The following is a 20,879-nucleotide window of genomic DNA, read 5'->3' on the forward strand; positions in this document are numbered from 1 at the left end:
GGCCGGACGCACGCAAACGCGGACGCCTTGTCGAGGCGACCCACGGTGTTCGCCGAGACGAGGGCGGAGGAGGCCTGCCCGTGTTTCACGGGGGGACGCTGCCGGCAGGCAACGGACCCCCGAGAGGCCGCGGCCACTGACCCCCCCCCAGCGAGAGAGAGTGCAGTGTGCGCCACAGAGACCCTTGCAGGTGGCACCGAGGATCCCGTCGACCGCCCGGCAAGCGCGGGACCCGCAGCTCGGGACCCGATCGGACGGATCCAGGAGGACGTCGGCTGCGCCTTCCCGGGCCTGAACGACGAGCAGCTGAGACAGACCCAGCAGCGAGATCCGGATCTGGCGGCGGTGGAGGCGGCACTGCGAGAGAAGGAGGATGCACTACCAGGGCCCTGGAGCGGTTTGTATGCCCGGTTGTGTGTGGAAAACGGGGTGGTGAGGGAACTGGCCGACGCTGGGCAGCCTGGGTGCATCTGCGTTCCCGCCCATGTGCGACCCCAACTACTACGACTGGTACACGACCACCCGCTCGGGGGCCATGATGGGGAACGGCGCACCCGGGAGACTCTGCGTCGCCAGTATCTCTGGCCTAAATTGGCACAAGATGTGGCCGCCTGGGTGCAGGGCTGCCGGGCCTGCCAGCAGTGTGGGCAAAAGCCGGCGAGGTACCAGGTACCCCTGAGGCCGTTCCGAGTCAGTCGGACGAATCAGTTGGTCGGAATCGACTTGCAGGGGCCCTTTCCACGATCCCACCGGGGCAACCGATATATTCTTGTAGCGGTGGAGTACTTCACCCGCTACCCCGTGGCGGTGGCTATCCCGGATAAAACAGCCCTCGTAGTGGCCCGGGCCTTCGTGGAAAACTACGTACTTAAGTGCGGGATCCCCGAACGAGTCATTACCGACCAGGGTAGTGAATTCGAGGCCGAACTATTCCAGGCGCTGTGCCGAGAGTTCGGGATCCAGAAGGACCGAACCACGGCATATCACCCCCAGGCAAACGGGATGGTAGAGAGGATGAACCAGACTCTGGCCGGGAAGCTTAAACGCATGGCGGCCGCGAATCAACAGGACTGGGACGAACACCTCCCCTATGCCCTGTTCGCCTACACCACCGCCGTTCACACATCTACAGGACAGACCCCGTTCCTAATGATGTTTGGTCGCGAGTCTCGCCTGCCCGCAGATCTGCTGTTCGGTGTCCCTCCGCCGCAACGGGAGGAAGGGAGCCACCCCATGGAGCACTTGCTGGAGACCCTGCGAGAGGCCAGGGGCCGAGCCTACCCGCACGGAGAGGCCGCGCACCAGCGGCAAGAGCAGGGCGCCCGACCCCGTATGGAGCCCCCCTTCTACACTGCGGGCTCCGAGGTGTGGCTGTACACTCCCCGCGTCGGTGCCGGACAGGTGGGGAAGCTGACCACCTACTGGCGAGGACCCTGGATTGTGAGACGGCAGATCTCACCATGGACGGTGCTGATTCAGGGAGGAGAGAGGGGCCGGGAGATGGTGGTCAACATCCGCCGACTGAAGCCGTGGCGAGCAGCCCCCGAGGGGGGGAGCCCCGCCGTCCAAGTACCCCGAAACCCCGGGGTCCCCCCACCCCCCGTGCCCGGGGGCCTCGCGCAGTATATGGGCCCCACGGAGCCCCGGGCTCCGAGGGGCCCCGGGCGGGGCCGGGGGCGACGAGGACGGCGACCCTTAAACCCCACCGCCTCTGAGTTTGTTCCCCAGCCCGCAGGTGCCGGAGACCGAGGGGAGCCGTTGGAATGGAGGAGGAGACCACCGCCGGAGCCCCAGGAGACGGAGCCGCCACCCCCGAGGCCAGCCACAAGGGCCGGGCGAATCCCGCGGACCCCGCGGCGATACCTCGTGGGGGCAACCCAGGCGAGGTGCTCCAGTCAACCCGGGACGGGGACTGGCACCCCGGGGGGCTATGTGGTGCCACAGCGACGGGGCCGCTCGGCCGAGCCAGGGAGCCGCCCGGCTTCCACCGCCGCACTGCCCCCCATCACCCCCCCCACATAAACACGCACCCGCACCCACGTAGGGCCTCGTGGTCGGGTCACCTACCCTGAGTTTTCACCCGAGGGCCCCCTAGGGGGGTTACCCCACGGTTTCTCAGGGCCAGGGAATTGGACAGGACCCTTCCCAGGCCAAGTAACACTGCGGCGCCGTGGGCGGATTTGAGATCGCACGACCACGGCGAGCTCAGAGAGCCCCGCAGTTAGAAACGCATACAAACACAAACACGGGTCAGCAAGGCAGATAGCTGGGATCAGGACCCGGGACGACTGATTGGTCGAAAGTTCAAAGGCCGGCGGGATCACAAAAGAGCGGGAAATCCTAGGCTCAGGATTGGTCGAGAGACCAAGGCGGTCGGGACGGGGGCTCCTAGCCTTTGATGTGAATAGTTTAAAAGAAAACGCAGGGGCAGTAGGGAACTCTCTTCTTCTGGAGTTTGGACACGGGGTCAGCGACGAAGGAGTCATCGGGCGAGCCGCTAGATTGTCTGCAGGACGATCTGAGCGCCGAAAGGTCACCAAGGACTACAGACGGTATCGTGTTGCGCGCCTTACAACACCTCAGAGCGGAGGGTAGGATCCGTAGGAGAGGGTTAGTTCGGGGTAAGGACGAGTAGGAAAGCGGTTTAGCAGAGAGCGCAGCATAGAATAGGGCTACACGGCACCAGAGTGTGGGTTAGAAGCGCCTTGCTGTCCCGCACACACACACGGGTGGCTCGGTTGGTTAGCAAGGGCTAATAAAATCTCGAGCGTAGTAACAAAACCGTGTTGTTGGGTGTTTTTGGAACGTGGTATTAGCGTGCACTGCATTCGCGAGTGTGTGGTCGTTGTACGCATAAAGGCCGTGGTCTCTGTACGATTGTGCGGGTACGGAGGTGTGTGCGTTAACGCCCGGGGAGAGCACTTTTGGTGTGTTGGCGTGACTACGCAGCCGTGTGAGAGGAGAATCGTCCTTGTACGATATTTGTGTTGACGTGCACGCGCGAGTGGGGGAGGGGACGAGTCGTCGTGTCGGCGTGTGCCCCGCTTGCGTGCGCTCGTTACTTGCGTAAGCTCTCGGCGTGCGTAATCGGCGTGCCCAAGGTGCGCGATCGTAACGTGGGCGGCCAGCGCGGCGCAGAGCGGCGCAGGAGTGGGTATCGCGTGTGGAGCTGTATGCGTGTGTGCGCGCACGTTCACGACGTGTGAAACACAGGTGCGCGATCCTAACGTGAGTGGTCAGGGTTGGGTGAGTGCCGTGCAGAGCTGTGTGTGGGTGTGCGCGTGCGTGGTTATCCATGCCTGCTACGCGGACCCGCGGTGGAGGGGAATCCTCGGGTGACGGCTCCCACACCCTGGGTGAGGAGCCTAGCGGCGGTTCGCTTAGCAGCGGGGGGGCGATTGATGATGTTAGTCCGGCCGTTAGTATTATCGAGGGAGGGATCTCGGGGGCTAGCGACCCCCACACAGGCATGGATAACCACGCACGCGCACACCCACACACAGCTCTGCACGGCACTCACCCAACCCTGACCACTCACGTTAGGATCGCGCACCTGTGTTACACACGTCGTGAACGTGCGCGCACACACGCATACAGCTCCACACGCGATACCCACTCCTGCGCCGCTCTGCGCCGCGCTGGCCGCCCACGTTACGATCGCGCACCTTGGGCACGCCGATTACGCACGCCGAGAGCTTACGCAAGTAACGAGCGCACGCAAGCGGGGCACACGCCGACACGACGACTCGTCCCCTCCCCCACTCGCGCGTGCACGTCAACACAAATATCGTACAAGGACGATTCTCCTCTCACACGGCTGCGTAGTCACGCCAACACACCAAAAGTGCTCTCCCCGGGCGTTAACGCACACACCTCCGTACCCGCACAATCGTACAGAGACCACGGCCTTTATGCGTACAACGACCACACACTCGCGAATGCAGTGCACGCTAATACCACGTTCCAAAAACACCCAACAACACGGTTTTGTTACTACGCTCGAGATTTTATTAGCCCTTGCTAACCAACCGAGCCACCCGTGTGTGTGTGCGGGACAGCAAGGCGCTTCTAACCCACACTCTGGTGCCGTGTAGCCCTATTCTATGCTGCGCTCTCTGCTAAACCGCTTTCCTACTCGTCCTTACCCCGAACTAACCCTCTCCTACGGATCCTACCCTCCGCTCTGAGGTGTTGTAAGGCGCGCAACACGATACCGTCTGTAGTCCTTGGTGACCTTGCGGCGCTCAGATCGTCCTGCAGACAATCTAGCGGCTCGCCCGATGACTCCTTCGTCGCTGACCCCGTGTCCAAACTCCAGAAGAAGAGAGTTCCCTACTGCCCCTGCGTTTTCTTTTAAACTATTCACATCAAAGGCTAGGCGCCCCCGTCCCGACCGCCTTGGTCTCTCGACCAATCCTGAGCCTAGGATTTCCCGCTCTTTTGCGATCCCGCCGGCCTTTGAACTTTCGACCAATCAGTCGTCCCGGGTCCTGATCCCAGCTATCTGCCTTGCTGACCCGTGTTTGTGTTTGTATGCGTTTCTAACTGCGGGGCTCTCTGAGCTCGCCATGGTCGTGCGATCTCAAATCCGCCCACGGCGCCGCAGTGTTACTTGGCCTGGGAAGGGTCCTGTCCAATTCCCTGGCCCTGAGAAACCGTGGGGTAACCCCCCTAGGGGGCCCTCGGGTGAAAACTCAGGGTAGGTGACCCGACCACGAGGCCCTACGTGGGTGCGGGTGCGTGTTTATGTGGGGGGGTGATGGGGGGCAGTGCGGCGGTGGAAGCCGGGCGGCTCCCTGGCTCGGCCGAGCGGCCCCGTCGCTGTGGCACCACATAGCCCCCCGGGGTGCCAGTCCCCGTCCCGGGTTGACTGGAGCACCTCGCCTGGGTTGCCCCCACGAGGTATCGCCGCGGGGTCCGCGGGATTCGCCCGGCCCTTGTGGCTGGCCTCGGGGGTGGCGGCTCCGTCTCCTGGGGCTCCGGCGGTGGTCTCCTCCTCCATTCCAACGGCTCCCCTCGGTCTCTGGCACCTGCGGGCTGGGGAACAAACTCAGAGGCGGTGGGGTTTAAGGGTCGCCGTCCTCGTCGCCCCCGGCCCCGCCCGGGGCCCCTCGGAGCCCGGGGCTCCGTGGGGCCCATATACTGCGCGAGGCCCCCGGGCACGGGGGGTGGGGGGACCCCGGGGTTTCGGGGTACTTGGACGGCGGGGCTCCCCCCCTCGGGGGCTGCTCGCCACGGCTTCAGTCGGCGGATGTTGACCACCATCTCCCGGCCCCTCTCTCCTCCCTGAATCAGCACCGTCCATGGTGAGATCTGCCGTCTCACAATCCAGGGTCCTCGCCAGAAGGTGGTCAGCTTCCCCACCTGTCCGGCACCGACGCGGGGAGTGTACAGCCACACCTCGGAGCCCGCAGTGTAGAAGGGGGGCTCCATACGGGGTCGGGCGCCCTGCTCTTGCCGCTGGTGCGCGGCCTCTCCGTGCGGGTAGGCTCGGCCCCTGGCCCCTCGCAGGGTCTCCAGCAAGTGCTCCACGGGGTGGCTCCCTTCCTCCCGTTGCGGCGGAGGGACACCGAACAGCAGATCTGCGGGCAGGCGAGACTCGCGACCAAACATCATTAGGAACGGGGTCTGTCCTGTAGATGTGTGAACGGCGGTGGTGTAGGCGAACAGGGCATAGGGGAGGTGTTCGTCCCAGTCCTGTTGATTCGCGGCCGCCATGCGTTTAAGCTTCCCGGCCAGAGTCTGGTTCATCCTCTCTACCATCCCGTTCGCCTGGGGGTGATATGCCGTGGTTCGGTCCTTCTGGATCCCGAACTCTCGGCACAGCGCCTGGAATAGTTCGGCCTCGAATTCACTACCCTGGTCGGTAATGACTCGTTCGGGGATCCCGCACTTAAGTACGTAGTTTTCCACGAAGGCCCGGGCCACTACGAGGGCTGTTTTATCCGGGATAGCCACCGCCACGGGGTAGCGGGTGAAGTACTCCACCGCTACAAGAATATATCGGTTGCCCCGGTGGGATCGTGGAAAGGGCCCCTGCAGGTCGATTCCGACCAACTGATTCGTCCGACTGACTCGGAACGGCCTCAGGGGTACCTGGTACCTCGCCGGCTTTTGCCCACACTGCTGACAGGCCCGGCAGCCCTGCACCCAGGCGGCCACATCTTGCGCTAATTTAGGCCAGAGATACTGGCGACGCAGAGTCTCCCGGGTGCGCCGTTCCCCATCATGGCCCCCGAGCGGGTGGTCGTGTACCAGTCGTAGTAGTTGGGGTCGCACATGGGCGGGAACGCAGATGCACCCCGGCTGCCCAGCGTCGGCCAGTTCCCTCACCACCCCGTTTTCTACACACAACCGGGCATACAAACCGCTCCAGGGCCCTGGTAGTGCATCCTTCCTCTCTCGCAGTGCCGCCTCCACCGCCGCCAGATCCGGATCCCGCTGCTGGGTTTGTCGCAGCTGCTCGTCGTCCAAGCCCGGGAAGGCGCAGCCGACATCCTCTTGGATCCGCCCGGTTGGGGTGGGATGATCCGTCTGTCCCCGGGCTCCTTCTGCAGGGGTTCCTGCGGCGCACACTGCACTCTCTCTCGGGGGGGGGAGTTTAGTTTCCGCGCGCTCCTTGGGTTCTGCTGCCTGGCGGCAGCGTCCCCCCGTGAAGCACGGGCAGGCGTCTCCCTCCCTCGTCTCAGCGCGCACCGCGGGCCGTCTTGACAAGGCGTCCGCGTTCGCGTGTGTTCGCCCCGCTCGGTACTCGATCTGCAGGTTGTACTCCTGCAGCTGCGCCAGCCATCGAGCCATCTGCCCCCGCGGTTCCTTGAATGTAAGGAGGAACTGCAGTGCATAATGATCGGTGCGCACACGACATTTCCTGCCGTACAAGTACGGTCGGAACTGTTTACACGCGAAAATTACAGCATACAGTTCCTGACGGGTTACACAATAGTTCAGTTCGGCCCCGCTCAGGGTCCGACTGGCGTATGCGATGACCCGCTCCGTCCCACCCTGCACTTGCGACAGCACCGCGCCCAGCCCACTGCTGCAGGCGTCAGTGTCCAAAATAAAATCGGTGGTGAAATCTGGGAAAGCCAAGGTGGGGGTGTGGGTGAGGTGGTCTTTGAGTGTGGTGAAAGCCGTCTGGCAGGCCTCCGACCACTGATAGGGGTTCTTAGGGGAGGTGAGTTGGGTGAGGGGGCGTGCAATCTCACTGAATCCCTTTACAAATCGACGGTAATAAGTGGCGAGTCCCAAGAATGACCTGATCTCCGTCAGGTTCCTCGGCCGCGGCCAATCCACTACGGCACGCACCTTCTCGGGATCGGTGCTCACCCCTGCCTCGCTGACTCGGTGTCCGAGGTACCCCACCTCGCGTTGCGCAATGTAACACTTACGTGGCTTGAGCTTGAGATGGGCTGCTCGCAGTCGCTGGAATACTTCCCGCAGCCTGGACCAGTGTTCGGACAGCGACCTACTGAACACTATTACGTCGTCCAGGTAAATCAGGCACTGTTCCCACTGCAAGCCCCGCATCACCAACTCCATCAACCGCTGGAACGTCGCGGGCGCGTTAGTGAGTCCGAACGGCAACACTCGAAACTCAAACAGGCCCATCGGGGTGGTGAATGCTGTTTTTGGCCGATCCTCCTCCGTCATCTCCACCTGCCAGTAACCGGACGCCAGATCGAGGGTGGAAAAATACCGCGCTCCTGCGAGACTGTCGAAGGTGTCGTCGATGCGTGGGATGGGAAAAGCGTCGCCGAGGGTGACTGCGTTCAATTTTCGGTAATCAACGCAGAACCGAGTCGATCCGTCCTTTTTCGTTACCAGTACCACCGGGGCAGACCAAGGGCTCGCGGAGGGCTGGATTATGTTATCGCGTAGCATATCCGTGACTGCCTCTTTGATCTGGGTCCGTTCAGGCGCGCCCACTCGGTATGCAGGGAGTTTGATGGGTCGGGCTGCACCTGTGTCAATTTGGTGCTTGACCAGGTCGGTCCGGCCCACGTCCGAATCGTGCTCACTGAACACGTCAGCGTACTCCCGCAATAACCCGCGCAGCTGATCGGCCTCCCCCTTAGGTAAGGCTGCCCAAGGCACATGTAACGCATCCTGCAGGGGAACAATCTCGGCTCGGGGGGTCGGGCCGACCCGCCAGGCCAGATCCTGGCTGTCCTCGGGGCGGCCAGGGTCCTCCGCCCAGAGTGCGAACACCGAGTCGTTCGAGTGGCGAGCGTGCAGGGGGTGTACGGTGGCTACCGGGGTGCGTCGTCGTATCATTGCCGGGGTACTGTGTGGGTTAAACACACGTATAAACAGCCGGCCCCCATCTGCGTTTACCAGTGTGGCTGACCCTACCACCCCGTATCGCGATGCCAACTCCGGGTGAGGAGTCAGCATTACCTCGCCCGATGGTCGGTGGGTTGGGTCGGTGGAGAGGGTTGCCACTGGCACCAGCATCTCGGCGAGAGGCCCGATGGTGACGGCCGACACCAGCGTAGCGGCCACGGGTGTGAAGCGTGGGCGATTCGGCTCCTGTCCTAGGAACGGAATCCGCTCCCCGCTGCCCTCCACCGTAGCGCATCGTTGCCGGGGCTGTACGTTAAGTCCCAACTTTTCCAGGAGGTCCGTTCCTGCAATGCACTCGTGGCACAACACACTCGAAACGTAGAATTCCTGTGTGCACACCTGGTTTCCTAGACGGACCTCGAGGGAGACCTTCCCCAGCAACCCCATCCCGGCTCCGCTTGCCGTGTGCAGCGCGCGATCCGGGGCCTGCAGGCAGCCCACGTCCACCCCGAGCATGCTGCAGTGCGCGGCGCTCATGAGAGAGGCCACGGCGCCCGTGTCCAACAGGATCCGGGTGCGCTGCCCGTTCACCTGGCCTTCCACCAGCGACGTGGCTCCCGTTATCCCTGCCACCAGCTCCCGCAGCCAATCGCCCGAGGTCCCTGCGCCCTTGGGTGTTGTCGTTGTAACCTGTTTATGGATCACTCGCTCGCCATTATTATTACAGCTGGTTTGGGTCGGGTCTACGTCGATTTCATCCCCCGGTGGTCCCCTCTCTAGGGGGGGCTTAGTGTTTGACCTATGCATCGGCCTCGCACGGGCGAGCTGAGGGCAGTCCCTCATGAGATGCCCTCGACGGTCGCACACATAACACGTCCTGGGAGGAGTGGCGGCTCTGTGGCGAACTTTCTGCCCACTCCCTCCTCCCCCCGTGCGCTGTTGCTCATACTCTGCTTCTAGTCGGGCTATCCTTCCAGTTAGCCCTCCTACCGTGGAGTCTAGGTCCCCCATTTCGGATCGGATGGTCTCAACGGAGGATTGCAGTTGGGTCATATTTTTATTCGTTTCCTCGCGTACCTGGGTTACTTGGCCGGAGACATCCTTTATACCCATTTGTATACCGGCAACCCATCCCGGGGTTGTCTCGCGGGACACTGGAGGCTCTCTTTCCCGGCCCCTTACCGTCCTCGCGAGCTCCTGTTCCTCCTCCTCGTCTTCCGAGAGCAGGCTCGCAATGGCGCGCTCTCGTCCCAGCCCCCGGAGCTGCGCGCGTTCGCTGTGAATTCTTTCACACTTACGTGCGCGCTCGACAAGGGTGTTAAAGGGAAGACGTGGGCAGCTCATGTCTGGCTGCCACCACGCCGTGCGAGACAGGTACCGCTGGATTTTCTCGGCGGCCAGTTCCTCAATAACATCAGTTGCGTACCCCGGGCGTGCGATCTTTGTTAACTCGCGCACATCCTCGGCGTAATCACGGAGATCTTCGCCAGGTTGGCGACGGCGCGCCTCTAAGGCCGATTTTGCTTCCTCCTCGTCACGTGTGCCAAAACGCTGATCGAGTCGGCGCATCAGCTCCTCTAGCTGTGTCTGTGCGCTCGCGGGTAACGCTTCTACAAAATCGGCTGCCCGCCCATCAAGATTCATATTAAGTTGACGTACTGCCTGCGCGTCCGTCCATCCATTAATTTCCTTGGCCCCTAAGAGATTGCGGGCGAATGCCTTCCACGAAGGGGCCCCCCGGCCGGTAAATATCAGTCTTATTTTAGCGTGAGGTAACGCGGGGGTCCGTACCGCTTCCGACACCAATTTGTGGGGGTCGCTAGCCCCCGAGATCCCTCCCTCGATAATACTAACGGCCGGACTAACATCATCAATCGCCCCCCCGCTGCTAAGCGAACCGCCGCTAGGCTCCTCACCCAGGGTGTGGGAGCCGTCACCCGAGGATTCCCCTCCACCGCGGGTCCGCGTAGCAGGCATGGATAACCACGCACGCGCACACCCACACACAGCTCTGCACGGCACTCACCCAACCCTGACCACTCACGTTAGGATCGCGCACCTGTGTTACACACGTCGTGAACGTGCGCGCACACACGCATACAGCTCCACACGCGATACCCACTCCTGCGCCGCTCTGCGCCGCGCTGGCCGCCCACGTTACGATCGCGCACCTTGGGCACGCCGATTACGCACGCCGAGAGCTTACGCAAGTAACGAGCGCACGCAAGCGGGGCACACGCCGACACGACGACTCGTCCCCTCCCCCACTCGCGCGTGCACGTCAACACAAATATCGTACAAGGACGATTCTCCTCTCACACGGCTGCGTAGTCACGCCAACACACCAAAAGTGCTCTCCCCGGGCGTTAACGCACACACCTCCGTACCCGCACAATCGTACAGAGACCACGGCCTTTATGCGTACAACGACCACACACTCGCGAATGCAGTGCACGCTAATACCACGTTCCAAAAACACCCAACAACACGGTTTTGTTACTACGCTCGAGATTTTATTAGCCCTTGCTAACCAACCGAGCCACCCGTGTGTGTGTGCGGGACAGCAAGGCGCTTCTAACCCACACTCTGGTGCCGTGTAGCCCTATTCTATGCTGCGCTCTCTGCTAAACCGCTTTCCTACTCGTCCTTACCCCGAACTAACCCTCTCCTACGGATCCTACCCTCCGCTCTGAGGTGTTGTAAGGCGCGCAACACGATACCGTCTGTAGTCCTTGGTGACCTTGCGGCGCTCAGATCGTCCTGCAGACAATCTAGCGGCTCGCCCGATGACTCCTTCGTCGCTGACCCCGTGTCCAAACTCCAGAAGAAGAGAGTTCCCTACTGCCCCTGCGTTTTCTTTTAAACTATTCACATCAAAGGCTAGGCGCCCCCGTCCCGACCGCCTTGGTCTCTCGACCAATCCTGAGCCTAGGATTTCCCGCTCTTTTGCGATCCCGCCGGCCTTTGAACTTTCGACCAATCAGTCGTCCCGGGTCCTGATCCCAGCTATCTGCCTTGCTGACCCGTGTTTGTGTTTGTATGCGTTTCTAACTGCGGGGCTCTCTGAGCTCGCCATGGTCGTGCGATCTCAAATCCGCCCACGGCGCCGCAGTGTTACTTGGCCTGGGAAGGGTCCTGTCCAATTCCCTGGCCCTGAGAAACCGTGGGGTAACCCCCCTAGGGGGCCCTCGGGTGAAAACTCAGGGTAGGTGACCCGACCACGAGGCCCTACGTGGGTGCGGGTGCGTGTTTATGTGGGGGGGGTGATGGGGGGCAGTGCGGCGGTGGAAGCCGGGCGGCTCCCTGGCTCGGCCGAGCGGCCCCGTCGCTGTGGCACCACAGAGTTAATGTTTAACAATGTTACATTCCCTGATGCTTTTAAATATAAACATTTAAATTTAAAGCTTTTACATGAATAATAAAAACATTTAAATTAAAAATTAACTCTCGGCGGCCTAAAGCCTACAGCTAGGCCTCAAGCCTCGAACGCCTCAAACTCTCCCTTCGTATTGTTCCCCTGCGTGTGTGCAAGGGAGTTATGTTTAACAATGTTACATTCCCTGATGCTTTTAAATAGAAACATTTAAATTTAAAGCTTTTACATAAATTATAAAAACAGGTAAATTAAAAATTAACTCACGGCGCCCTAAAGCCTACAGCTAGGCCTAAAGCCTAGACCTAGGCCTCACACTCTCCTTTCGTATCGTCCGATTCAGTGTAGCAACATCGCCCCCTACTGCAAACACTTGGCAGGACCCTACAAAAACCTTTAGTCTCAGTGGGGCTTTCCTGGCTAAACAAGTGTAATAATACATTATGTTTATATTCTTTGGTTATTCGTTCCTACCAGCCCACCCCGCAGGGTCCTGTTTTCACCAACGCACAGCAATACTCGTTCCAAGACCAACCCCGGGCACACGTCCCACAGCCCCTTTTAACTCCTCAATCTCCGCTCCCAATACACATCCGCGTCCAGCACGCCTGCTCCGGGTGACGTCACTGCCCTTTAACCCCTGACACCCCCGTCCAGCTCTTTCCCGCGCGTGTGATTGGTGCGTGTTGTCGTGAGAGCGGAGATGTCGTGTTTGCGTGGTGCGTGAGGGTGGCTCGCAGATCCCTTAAAGTGCTTGAACCATTCTCCGACTCCTCTTCATATGTAATCTGACCGCTCAAAAAGAGCGAGTTTTATTCTTTAAAAAACACGATACTTTCTTCCAATAGGCATCCCAATTTATTCTAAACCATGTTCCATGATTGATGCAATGTTGGAATGCTGCTCAAATACCGTTCCTAAATTAGACATAATAAAGGGTAACTGGAATGAGCAGAGCATTTGTTGAATTGCGAGCAATTTGGCACGAGGGCAACTCGACGACGGTGTCCTTATTAATAACAAAACCCCTGTGTACGACTGTCCGAGCTCTTTGCAAGCAAGTGGGTGGCTCTGAAAAGAGCCGTTGTTGTGGTGGTAGAGGCGGCGGCGCGTTCACTTCTTTGCCTGAGAGGTCTTCTTGGGCAGCAGCACGGCCTGGATGTTGGGCAGCACACCGCCCTGGGCGATAGTCACGCCGCCCATGAGCTTGTTGAGCTCCTCGTCGTTTCGCACGGCGAGCTGCAGGTGTCGGGGGATGATCCTCGTCTTCTTGTTGTCGCGGGCGGCATTGCCAGCCAGCTCGAGGATCTCGGCAGAAAGGTACTCGAGCACGGCGGCCAGGTAGACGGGTGCTCCAGCGCCGACCCGCTGGGCATAATTGCCCTTGCGGAGCAGCCTGTGAACGCGACCCACGGGGAACTGCAAGCCGGCGCGGGAAGAGCGGGACTTTGCCTTGGCGCGAGATTTGCCACCGGTCTTGCCGCGTCCAGACATTGCTAAGGGACCTAGGATGCAAAAAGCAATAGAGACAAAGTACGAACGATTTGTGACGTTAACACGCACCACCGGAGCGTCTTTTATAGCGGAGACGAGGATCGTAGAGCGCGCCGCTGCTGATTGGCTCCTCTCGGTCGAGTCCCGCCCTCTCCTTGAGCCACCAATGAAAAGCCGGGACGCGAGGATTCGATGTTGACTTTAATTATTTTTATCCATATATATTTTTATGCGGACACGTATCTTAGGAATTAAACAATGCGATACACGTACTTAATAGGTTCAAGTTTTAAGCATTATTGAGTTAATTTATGGGCACGTGCTGGCAAGTCAAACTTATAAGCGGATTCCGCAAATATCAATGTATTATTGATTATAATCATCATTTTGAGGGACCTCATTGGTTATAAGAAATCATTGTGATAGCCTTGAGCTCGTGATTGATCGCCCACGTGCCTATACGGTGTATATATATTCCTTTAACCGCCTGTTCGGGCAATGCCTAAAAATATATGTGCGTGAATAATTCAGTCTCTTAGTTTGCAAAATGTGAACTTCTTATCAGCTCGGGATTGAAACAACATCAACCAATATCTTTGGGTTTAATAGTTAATATATTTCACCAAAATAACCCTTTTGTTGTAGATTATGTAAACATGGTTTCACAACGCTTATATACAACACCAACGTGTGATGTTGAAAAATGAGCGGCGGGGTATATAAAATGAACTTCATTGTCGCTTACGCCTGACGACTCGTGAGAGCCGTGACCAGCAAACGAAGGTTTCCGGCACCCGAACTTTGAAGGACACACATGGAAGCTTTTTCATGCGTAAGTGGTGGCTCTGAAAAGAGCCTTTGTGTTGTGCTTTGAGGGCCGAGCTGGGCGTTCAAGCGCGCTCGCCACGAATGCGGCGGGCGAGCTGAATGTCCTTGGGCATGATGGTGACGCGCTTGGCGTGGATGGCGCACAGGTTGGTGTCCTCGAAGAGCGCGACAAGGTACGCTTCGCTGGCCTCCTGCAGAGCCATGACAGCGGAGCTCTGGAAGCGCAGGTCGGTCTTGAAGTCCTGCGCGATCTCCCTGACGAGGCGCTGGAAGGGCAGTTTGCGGATGAGCAGCTCGGTGGACTTCTGGTAGCGGCGGATCTCGCGCAGAGCGACGGTGCCGGGCCTGTAGCGGTGAGGCTTCTTGACGCCGCCCGTGGCCGGAGCGCTCTTTCGGGCCGCCTTGGTGGCGAGTTGCTTGCGTGGGGCCTTGCCGCCCGTGGACTTGCGAGCGGTCTGCTTGGTGCGAGCCATGGCTTGGTGTGGGCAAAGATTCTCACAAGCGGGGAGAAGGCGGCTTATGTAGCCCAGAGCGCGCGCTCACTGGTCAGCGGAGTCGTGACGTGCGAAGACGGGGAGCGTGCTGATTGGTTGGCAGCGTGCAATGATCTCGAGTCGTCAACTCTTCTTAATCAACAAAATGTTCAGTTTGGATCATTTCAGAATGCCGTATCACGATGCAGTAGTACCGTTTGAGCGCCGTCGATGTCTTTAACGGATGTTATTTTCTCAAGCAAACACCTTTCCGAAAACGACTTTACAGTGCTCTGCATGATCTAAATAAAGTGTGAAGAAACTGCACTTCATTGGAAACAGTAATACGTAAAAATGTCGGAAAGAGGCGATCACAGGGATAGATATCTATTCTCTTGGCATTGAGATGATGATCATCAATTATACTGCACGAGTCATCCATGCTAGGCGCTTACTTTTACATATATGTACACGTGCAAAATGTTAGTTCCTGCCCGAAAATACAACCACGAATTAAATATATTGCATTGCAAGGTTTTGGCGCCAAATATCCAATGTAATATCTGAATGGGCTGCAGATGAAATCAATGGACAAACAAGTCCAATAAATGCCTGCTGGTGAATATGATGTGCCATGAATATTGTTATCGCTTTTATTCACGTTGAAACAGGTCAAAATGCGATCGATCTCTCCATTTCAATGAGCGAACAATGTCCCCGCGTGAACCGGGACTTTGTTGGAAGTTTCGTTTTGTACTCCTGCTAGGACTGGTAATAGCAGGTTCGGAGAGGTGGGTGGCTCTGAAAAGAGCCTTTGTAATTAATGGTGGAGTCGAGGCTTCACTTGGAGCTTGTGTACTTGGTGACGGCCTTGGTGCCCTCCGACACGGCGTGCTTGGCCAGCTCGCCGGGGAGCAGCAGTCGCACTGCGGTCTGGATCTCCCGAGAGGTGATGGTGGAGCGTTTGTTGTAGTGCGCCAGGCGGGACGCCTCGGAAGCGATGCGCTCAAAGATGTCGTTGACGAACGAGTTCATGATGCTCATTGCCTTGGACGAGATGCCGGTATCGGGGTGCACCTGCTTCATCACCTTGTAGATGTAAATGGCGTAGCTCTCCTTCCTGCGGTGGCGTCGCTTCTTGCCATCCTTGCGCGTAGCCTTGGTCACAGCCTTCTTGGAGCCCTTCTTGGGAGCAGGAACCTTAGCCGGCCCAGCGCTCTTTGATGCGGGAGGATCGGGCATGTCGACGCGTCGTAGGCAGCTTCGGGTCAGTTCACAACAGACGGGAAGCGAATGTGGATGTCGGTCGCGCGTTGAGCTCCTTTTATAGGAGGCGAGATGCAAATCAGAGGATCGTAGTGCGCGGCGCTGCTGAGTGGCTCTTTTAGTACCATCCCTCTCCATCAGCCTCCAATGAGAAACGCGGACGCGATTTTCACTTTAATATAGTTTTTACTGCAAAAATGACTTGTGAATATAACACAATGTAATGTCCAAACATGTATATTAGTGAATTGCAGCCATGGCCATTGATTTTGTTTTAAAAAGGATGACTAGAAAACCCAATACAGTATATTGTGTTTTGAGTGTGGGTTTTTTTGTTTCTTACGAAGGATTGTTTCACAACTCGTCTAATACGGCACACGGGCGTTTTATGAACGCAATTTGGATAAATACAAGCGCTCGGTGGAGAAAAATAACTTCGCTGTTGTGCTGTACAGGTGGAGATTAGCGTTCCGGCACGCTACGTCAATTAGGACGAGTGTGCTGTAAGATTGTGGCGCCAAATGCTCTACGTAATATCGGAATCGGCTGCAGCTGGAAATTATTCACGCAAAAATACCAGAAATGGGTACTGTATTAATGCGTTCAAGAATTACGCCTTGTTAAATGTGACGTGTCGTGAATATCATGATTTCTTTCATTCATGTGGAAGCAGATGAAGATTCGCCAACTCAACAAGCAAACGTCCACCACGCTCACGCGGAATTGGCGCGCAATAACCCAGGACATGTGCTCCATTTAGAAAGTGTTTGGCAACACTGGCGCAAGCAGTTTCGAAGAGGTGGGTGGCTCTGAAAAGAGCCTTTAGGTTGGCTTAATGTGCGAGAGATGGGCGCTTAGCCTCCGAAGCCGTAGAGAGTGCGGCCCTGGCGCTTGAGGGCGTAGACCACGTCCATGGCGGTGACGGTCTTGCGCTTGGCGTGCTCCGTGTAGGTGACGGCGTCGCGGATGACGTTCTCAAGGAAGACCTTCAGGACGCCGCGGGTCTCCTCGTAGATGAGGCCCGAGATGCGCTTCACACCGCCGCGGCGAGCGAGGCGGCGGATGGCGGGCTTGGTGATGCCCTGGATGTTGTCGCGCAGCACCTTGCGATGGCGTTTTGCGCCTCCCTTGCCGAGCCCCTTACCGCCTTTACCGCGTCCAGACATTGCGACTACTTCTGACAAAGCACGCGAGAGACATGCGCGCTCAGCTTGCAGCAGCAGCCACCTTTATATCCGAAGCGTGGTGACGTCACCGACCACCCCTGCCCTCCGCGATGGCTCCGCCTTAAACCTTCGACATTTAACCTCTGTGACGAAGAAAACCCTCCACCGTCGTCAAAAACACTTCCGTGACATGTACAATATGCGACGTTTTGGGCAATGACCCTTCTTCGAAGCACTCTGTAATGATATTGGCACACCCGCAGCGAACGCGAGAGGAACGCAATCTGTTGCAAGATTGCACGTGGAGTGAATAATCGGTGTAAGGTCTTGTTTTCAAGTGAACAAGATGAACTAACTTTATAATCGTGTGAAGCTAAACGGCTTCCAACACAATAGTTGAGTGAACGTCACCAACTAGTTCTCCCAAAGTAAGAAAGACATTTATTTTAATAGAGAAGTTTAGATGGTGCACCGCAATGTTTACAAAACAAAAACAAAGTGAAAAGGCGAGAACGAGCGAATGAAGGCAAATTGAGTAAAGCTGTCTGGAATCAATACATTTTTAGACTAAATTCCATATTTGGCACCAGTAACATGATGACGGAATGAAGAGGTGCAACACATAATCAAAATTGAAGGTTCGTCAAGAATGCATCGATTTGAATCTGGATTTAGATTAGAATCGCCAGCGAGAATGATGACGTTGCTGACATTACTCTGCACCCAGTTCGAGTGAGGGAGCTGCCACCCGCCCCGCCTGTGTTTATGATTACTGCTTTCGGGCTCGATTACTCCCATCACATCAATGCTTAAAACACATCGAGTGGGTAAAATGTTATACAGTTAATTTGGCGAATGTACGAAACTTATCCAATCTACACAAATCCTCACGATTGAACTGCACCAAGCGTCGAGCTCCTTGATCAGGGCCGAGTCAAGGCGAGCAACCATCGCCACGCGTAAATGGGTTTGACTTACAGAATATGGCACGCATTCAACAGCAACGTAATACACTGCCATGTGTTAACGATGAACTAATTGAAGCGCAGCAGCACCTGGTTCACTTTTTTTAACTAAGTGGGTGGCTCTGAAAAGAGCCGTTGAGGTGGAGTGAATCGAGCATCGTCCGATCGGATTCACTTCTTTGGCGCAGTCTTCTTGGGCTTGGCCGCGGCCTTCTTGGGCTTGGCCACCTTGGGTTTGGCGGCCTTGGCCTTGACGGTCTTGGGCTTAGCGACCTTGGGCTTCGCAGCCTTGGGCTTGGCTGGGCTCTTCGCCACCTTCTTGGGCTTAACAGCCGACTTCACCTTTTTGGGGCTCTTGGCCGACTTGGCAGCCGCGGGCTTCTTTGCTTTCTTGGGAGACTTCTTGGGCGCGGTCTTCTTGGCTGCCGCGGGCTTCTTCACCTTCTTGGCTGCCGCGGGCTTTTTAGCTGCGGGCTTTGATGTTGACGACTTGGGCTTCGCCTTTGCGGCAGCCTTTTCCTTGTTGAGTTTGAAAGAGCCAGATGCACCGCTGCCCTTCACTTGCGCCACGGCGTCTTTGGCCACGAGCTTCTTGATGGCCAACTTCACGCGGGCATTGTTCTTCTCCACGTCGTATCCTCCGGCAGCAAGCGACTTTTTGAGCGCAGGAAGAGACACGCCGTTCCTCTCCTTGCTGCTGGCCAGAGCCTTGAGGATGAGCTCGGACACGCTGGGGCCGACCTTCTTGGACTTTGGAGCGGCGCGCTTCTTCTTGGGGCTTTTAGGCGCTGAAGTAGCCGCAGCTGGTGGTTGAGCAGGAGCAGTTTCCGCCATCTCAAAACGTCGCTTTTATCGCCTCGCCTCTTTGAAATCGAAATCAGCGCTCTTGTGGGGGTCGCTAGCCCCCGAGATCCCTCCCTCGATAATACTAACGGCCGGACTAACATCATCAATCGCCCCCCCGCTGCTAAGCGAACCGCCGCTAGGCTCCTCACCCAGGGTGTGGGAGCCGTCACCCGAGGGTTCCCCTCCACCGCGGGTCCGCGTAGCAGGCATGGATAACCACGCACGCGCACACCCACACACAGCTCTGCACGGCACTCACCCAACCCTGACCACTCACGTTAGGATCGCGCACCTGTGTTACACACGTCGTGAACGTGCGCGCACACACGCATACAGCTCCACACGCGATACCCACTCCTGCGCCGCTCTGCGCCGCGCTGGCCGCCCACGTTACGATCGCGCACCTTGGGCACGCCGATTACGCACGCCGAGAGCTTACGCAAGTAACGAGCGCACGCAAGCGGGGCACACGCCGACACGACGACTCGTCCCCTCCCCCACTCGCGCGTGCACGTCAACACAAATATCGTACAAGGACGATTCTCCTCTCACACGGCTGCGTAGTCACGCCAACACACCAAAAGTGCTCTCCCCGGGCGTTAACGCACACACCTCCGTACCCGCACAATCGTACAGAGACCACGGCCTTTATGCGTACAACGACCACACACTCGCGAATGCAGTGCACGCTAATACCACGTTCCAAAAACACCCAACAACACGGTTTTGTTACTACGCTCGAGATTTTATTAGCCCTTGCTAACCAACCGAGCCACCCGTGTGTGTGTGCGGGACAGCAAGGCGCTTCTAACCCACACTCTGGTGCCGTGTAGCCCTATTCTATGCTGCGCTCTCTGCTAAACCGCTTTCCTACTCGTCCTTACCCCGAACTAACCCTCTCCTACGGATCCTACCCTCCGCTCTGAGGTGTTGTAAGGCGCGCAACACGATACCGTCTGTAGTCCTTGGTGACCTTGCGGCGCTCAGATCGTCCTGCAGACAATCTAGCGGCTCGCCCGATGACTCCTTCGTCGCTGACCCCGTGTCCAAACTCCAGAAGAAGAGAGTTCCCTACTGCCCCTGCGTTTTCTTTTAAACTATTCACATCAAAGGCTAGGCGCCCCCGTCCCGACCGCCTTGGTCTCTCGACCAATCCTGAGCCTAGGATTTCCCGCTCTTTTGCGATCCCGCCGGCCTTTGAACTTTCGACCAATCAGTCGTCCCGGTTCCTGATCCCAGCTATCTGCCTTGCTGACCCGTGTTTGTGTTTGTATGCGTTTCTAACTGCGGGGCTCTCTGAGCTCGCCGTGGTCGTGCGATCTCAAATCCGCCCACGGCGCCGCAGTGTTACTTGGCCTGGGAAGGGTCCTGTCCAATTCCCTGGCCCTGAGAAACCGTGGGGTAACCCCCCTAGGGGGCCCTCGGGTGAAAACTCAGGGTAGGTGACCCGACCACGAGGCCCTACGTGGGTGCGGGTGCGTGTTTATGTGGGGGGGGTGATGGGGGGCAGTGCGGCGGTGGAAGCCGGGCGGCTCCCTGGCTCGGCCGAGCGGCCCCGTCGCTGTGGCACCACATAGCCCCCCGGGGTGCCAGTCCCCGTCCCGGGTTGACTGGAGCACCTCGCCTGGGTTGCCCCCACGAGGTATCGCCGCGGGGTCCGCGGGATTCGCCCGGCCCTTGTGGCTGGCCTCGGGGGTGGCGGCTCCGTCTCCTGGGGCTCCGGCGGTGGTCTCCTCCTCCATTCCAACGGCTCCCCTCGGTCTCTGGCACCTGCGGGCTGGGGAACAAACTCAGAGGCGGTGGGGTTTAAGGGTCGCCGTCCTCGTCGCCCCCGGCCCCGCCCGGGGCCCCTCGGAGCCCGGGGCTCCGTGGGGCCCATATACTGCGCGAGGCCCCCGGGCACGGGGGGTAGGGGGACCCCGGGGTTTCGGGGTACTTGGACGGCGGGGCTCCCCCCCTCGGGGGCTGCTCGCCACGGCTTCAGTCGGCGGATGTTGACCACCATCTCCCGGCCCCTCTCTCCTCCCTGAATCAGCACCGTCCATGGTGAGATCTGCCGTCTCACAATCCAGGGTCCTCGCCAGTAGGTGGTCAGCTTCCCCACCTGTCCGGCACCGACGCGGGGAGTGTACAGCCACACCTCGGAGCCCGCAGTGTAGAAGGGGGGCTCCATACGGGGTCGGGC

At 58.3% G+C, this 20,879-nt stretch overlaps 4 protein-coding genes and 1 pseudogene across 5 annotated transcripts; all 5 read right to left on the reverse strand.

Moving 5' to 3' along the window:
- Positions 1 to 12,645: 12,645 nt before the first annotated feature.
- Positions 12,646 to 13,288, reverse strand: LOC144735462 (histone H2A-like). Its single transcript, XM_078617866.1, has one exon. The coding sequence runs from the start codon at positions 13,148 to 13,150 to the stop codon at positions 12,770 to 12,772; it is 381 nt and encodes a 126-aa protein (XP_078473992.1). The 5' UTR covers positions 13,151 to 13,288; the 3' UTR covers positions 12,646 to 12,769.
- A 651-nt stretch (positions 13,289 to 13,939) lies between these two features.
- On the reverse strand, positions 13,940 to 14,773 carry LOC144735443 (histone H3). Its single transcript, XM_078617849.1, has one exon. The coding sequence runs from the start codon at positions 14,449 to 14,451 to the stop codon at positions 14,041 to 14,043; it is 411 nt and encodes a 136-aa protein (XP_078473975.1). The 5' UTR covers positions 14,452 to 14,773; the 3' UTR covers positions 13,940 to 14,040.
- Positions 14,774 to 15,081: 308 nt separating this feature from the next.
- On the reverse strand, positions 15,082 to 15,747 carry LOC144735451 (histone H2B type 3-B). The gene has a single exon (XM_078617857.1). It carries the CDS (start codon positions 15,691 to 15,693, stop codon positions 15,292 to 15,294), a length of 402 nt encoding a protein of 133 aa, XP_078473983.1. The 5' UTR covers positions 15,694 to 15,747; the 3' UTR covers positions 15,082 to 15,291.
- An 802-nt stretch (positions 15,748 to 16,549) lies between these two features.
- Positions 16,550 to 16,939, reverse strand: LOC144735473 (histone H4). Its single transcript, XM_078617876.1, has one exon. It carries the CDS (start codon positions 16,881 to 16,883, stop codon positions 16,572 to 16,574), a length of 312 nt encoding a protein of 103 aa, XP_078474002.1. The 5' UTR covers positions 16,884 to 16,939; the 3' UTR covers positions 16,550 to 16,571.
- A 1,013-nt stretch (positions 16,940 to 17,952) lies between these two features.
- On the reverse strand, positions 17,953 to 18,732 carry LOC144735432 (histone H1 pseudogene; annotated as a pseudogene). Its single transcript, XR_013588609.1, has one exon. The product of XR_013588609.1 is annotated as a histone H1 pseudogene (transcript).
- Between the last annotated feature and the right edge of the window lie 2,147 nt (positions 18,733 to 20,879).

This window comes from Lampetra planeri, chromosome 3 (genome assembly GCF_965212315.1).
Source record: "Lampetra planeri chromosome 3, kcLamPlan1.2.h2, whole genome shotgun sequence".
In the NCBI taxonomy this organism is placed as follows: Eukaryota; Metazoa; Chordata; class Hyperoartia; order Petromyzontiformes; family Petromyzontidae; genus Lampetra; species Lampetra planeri.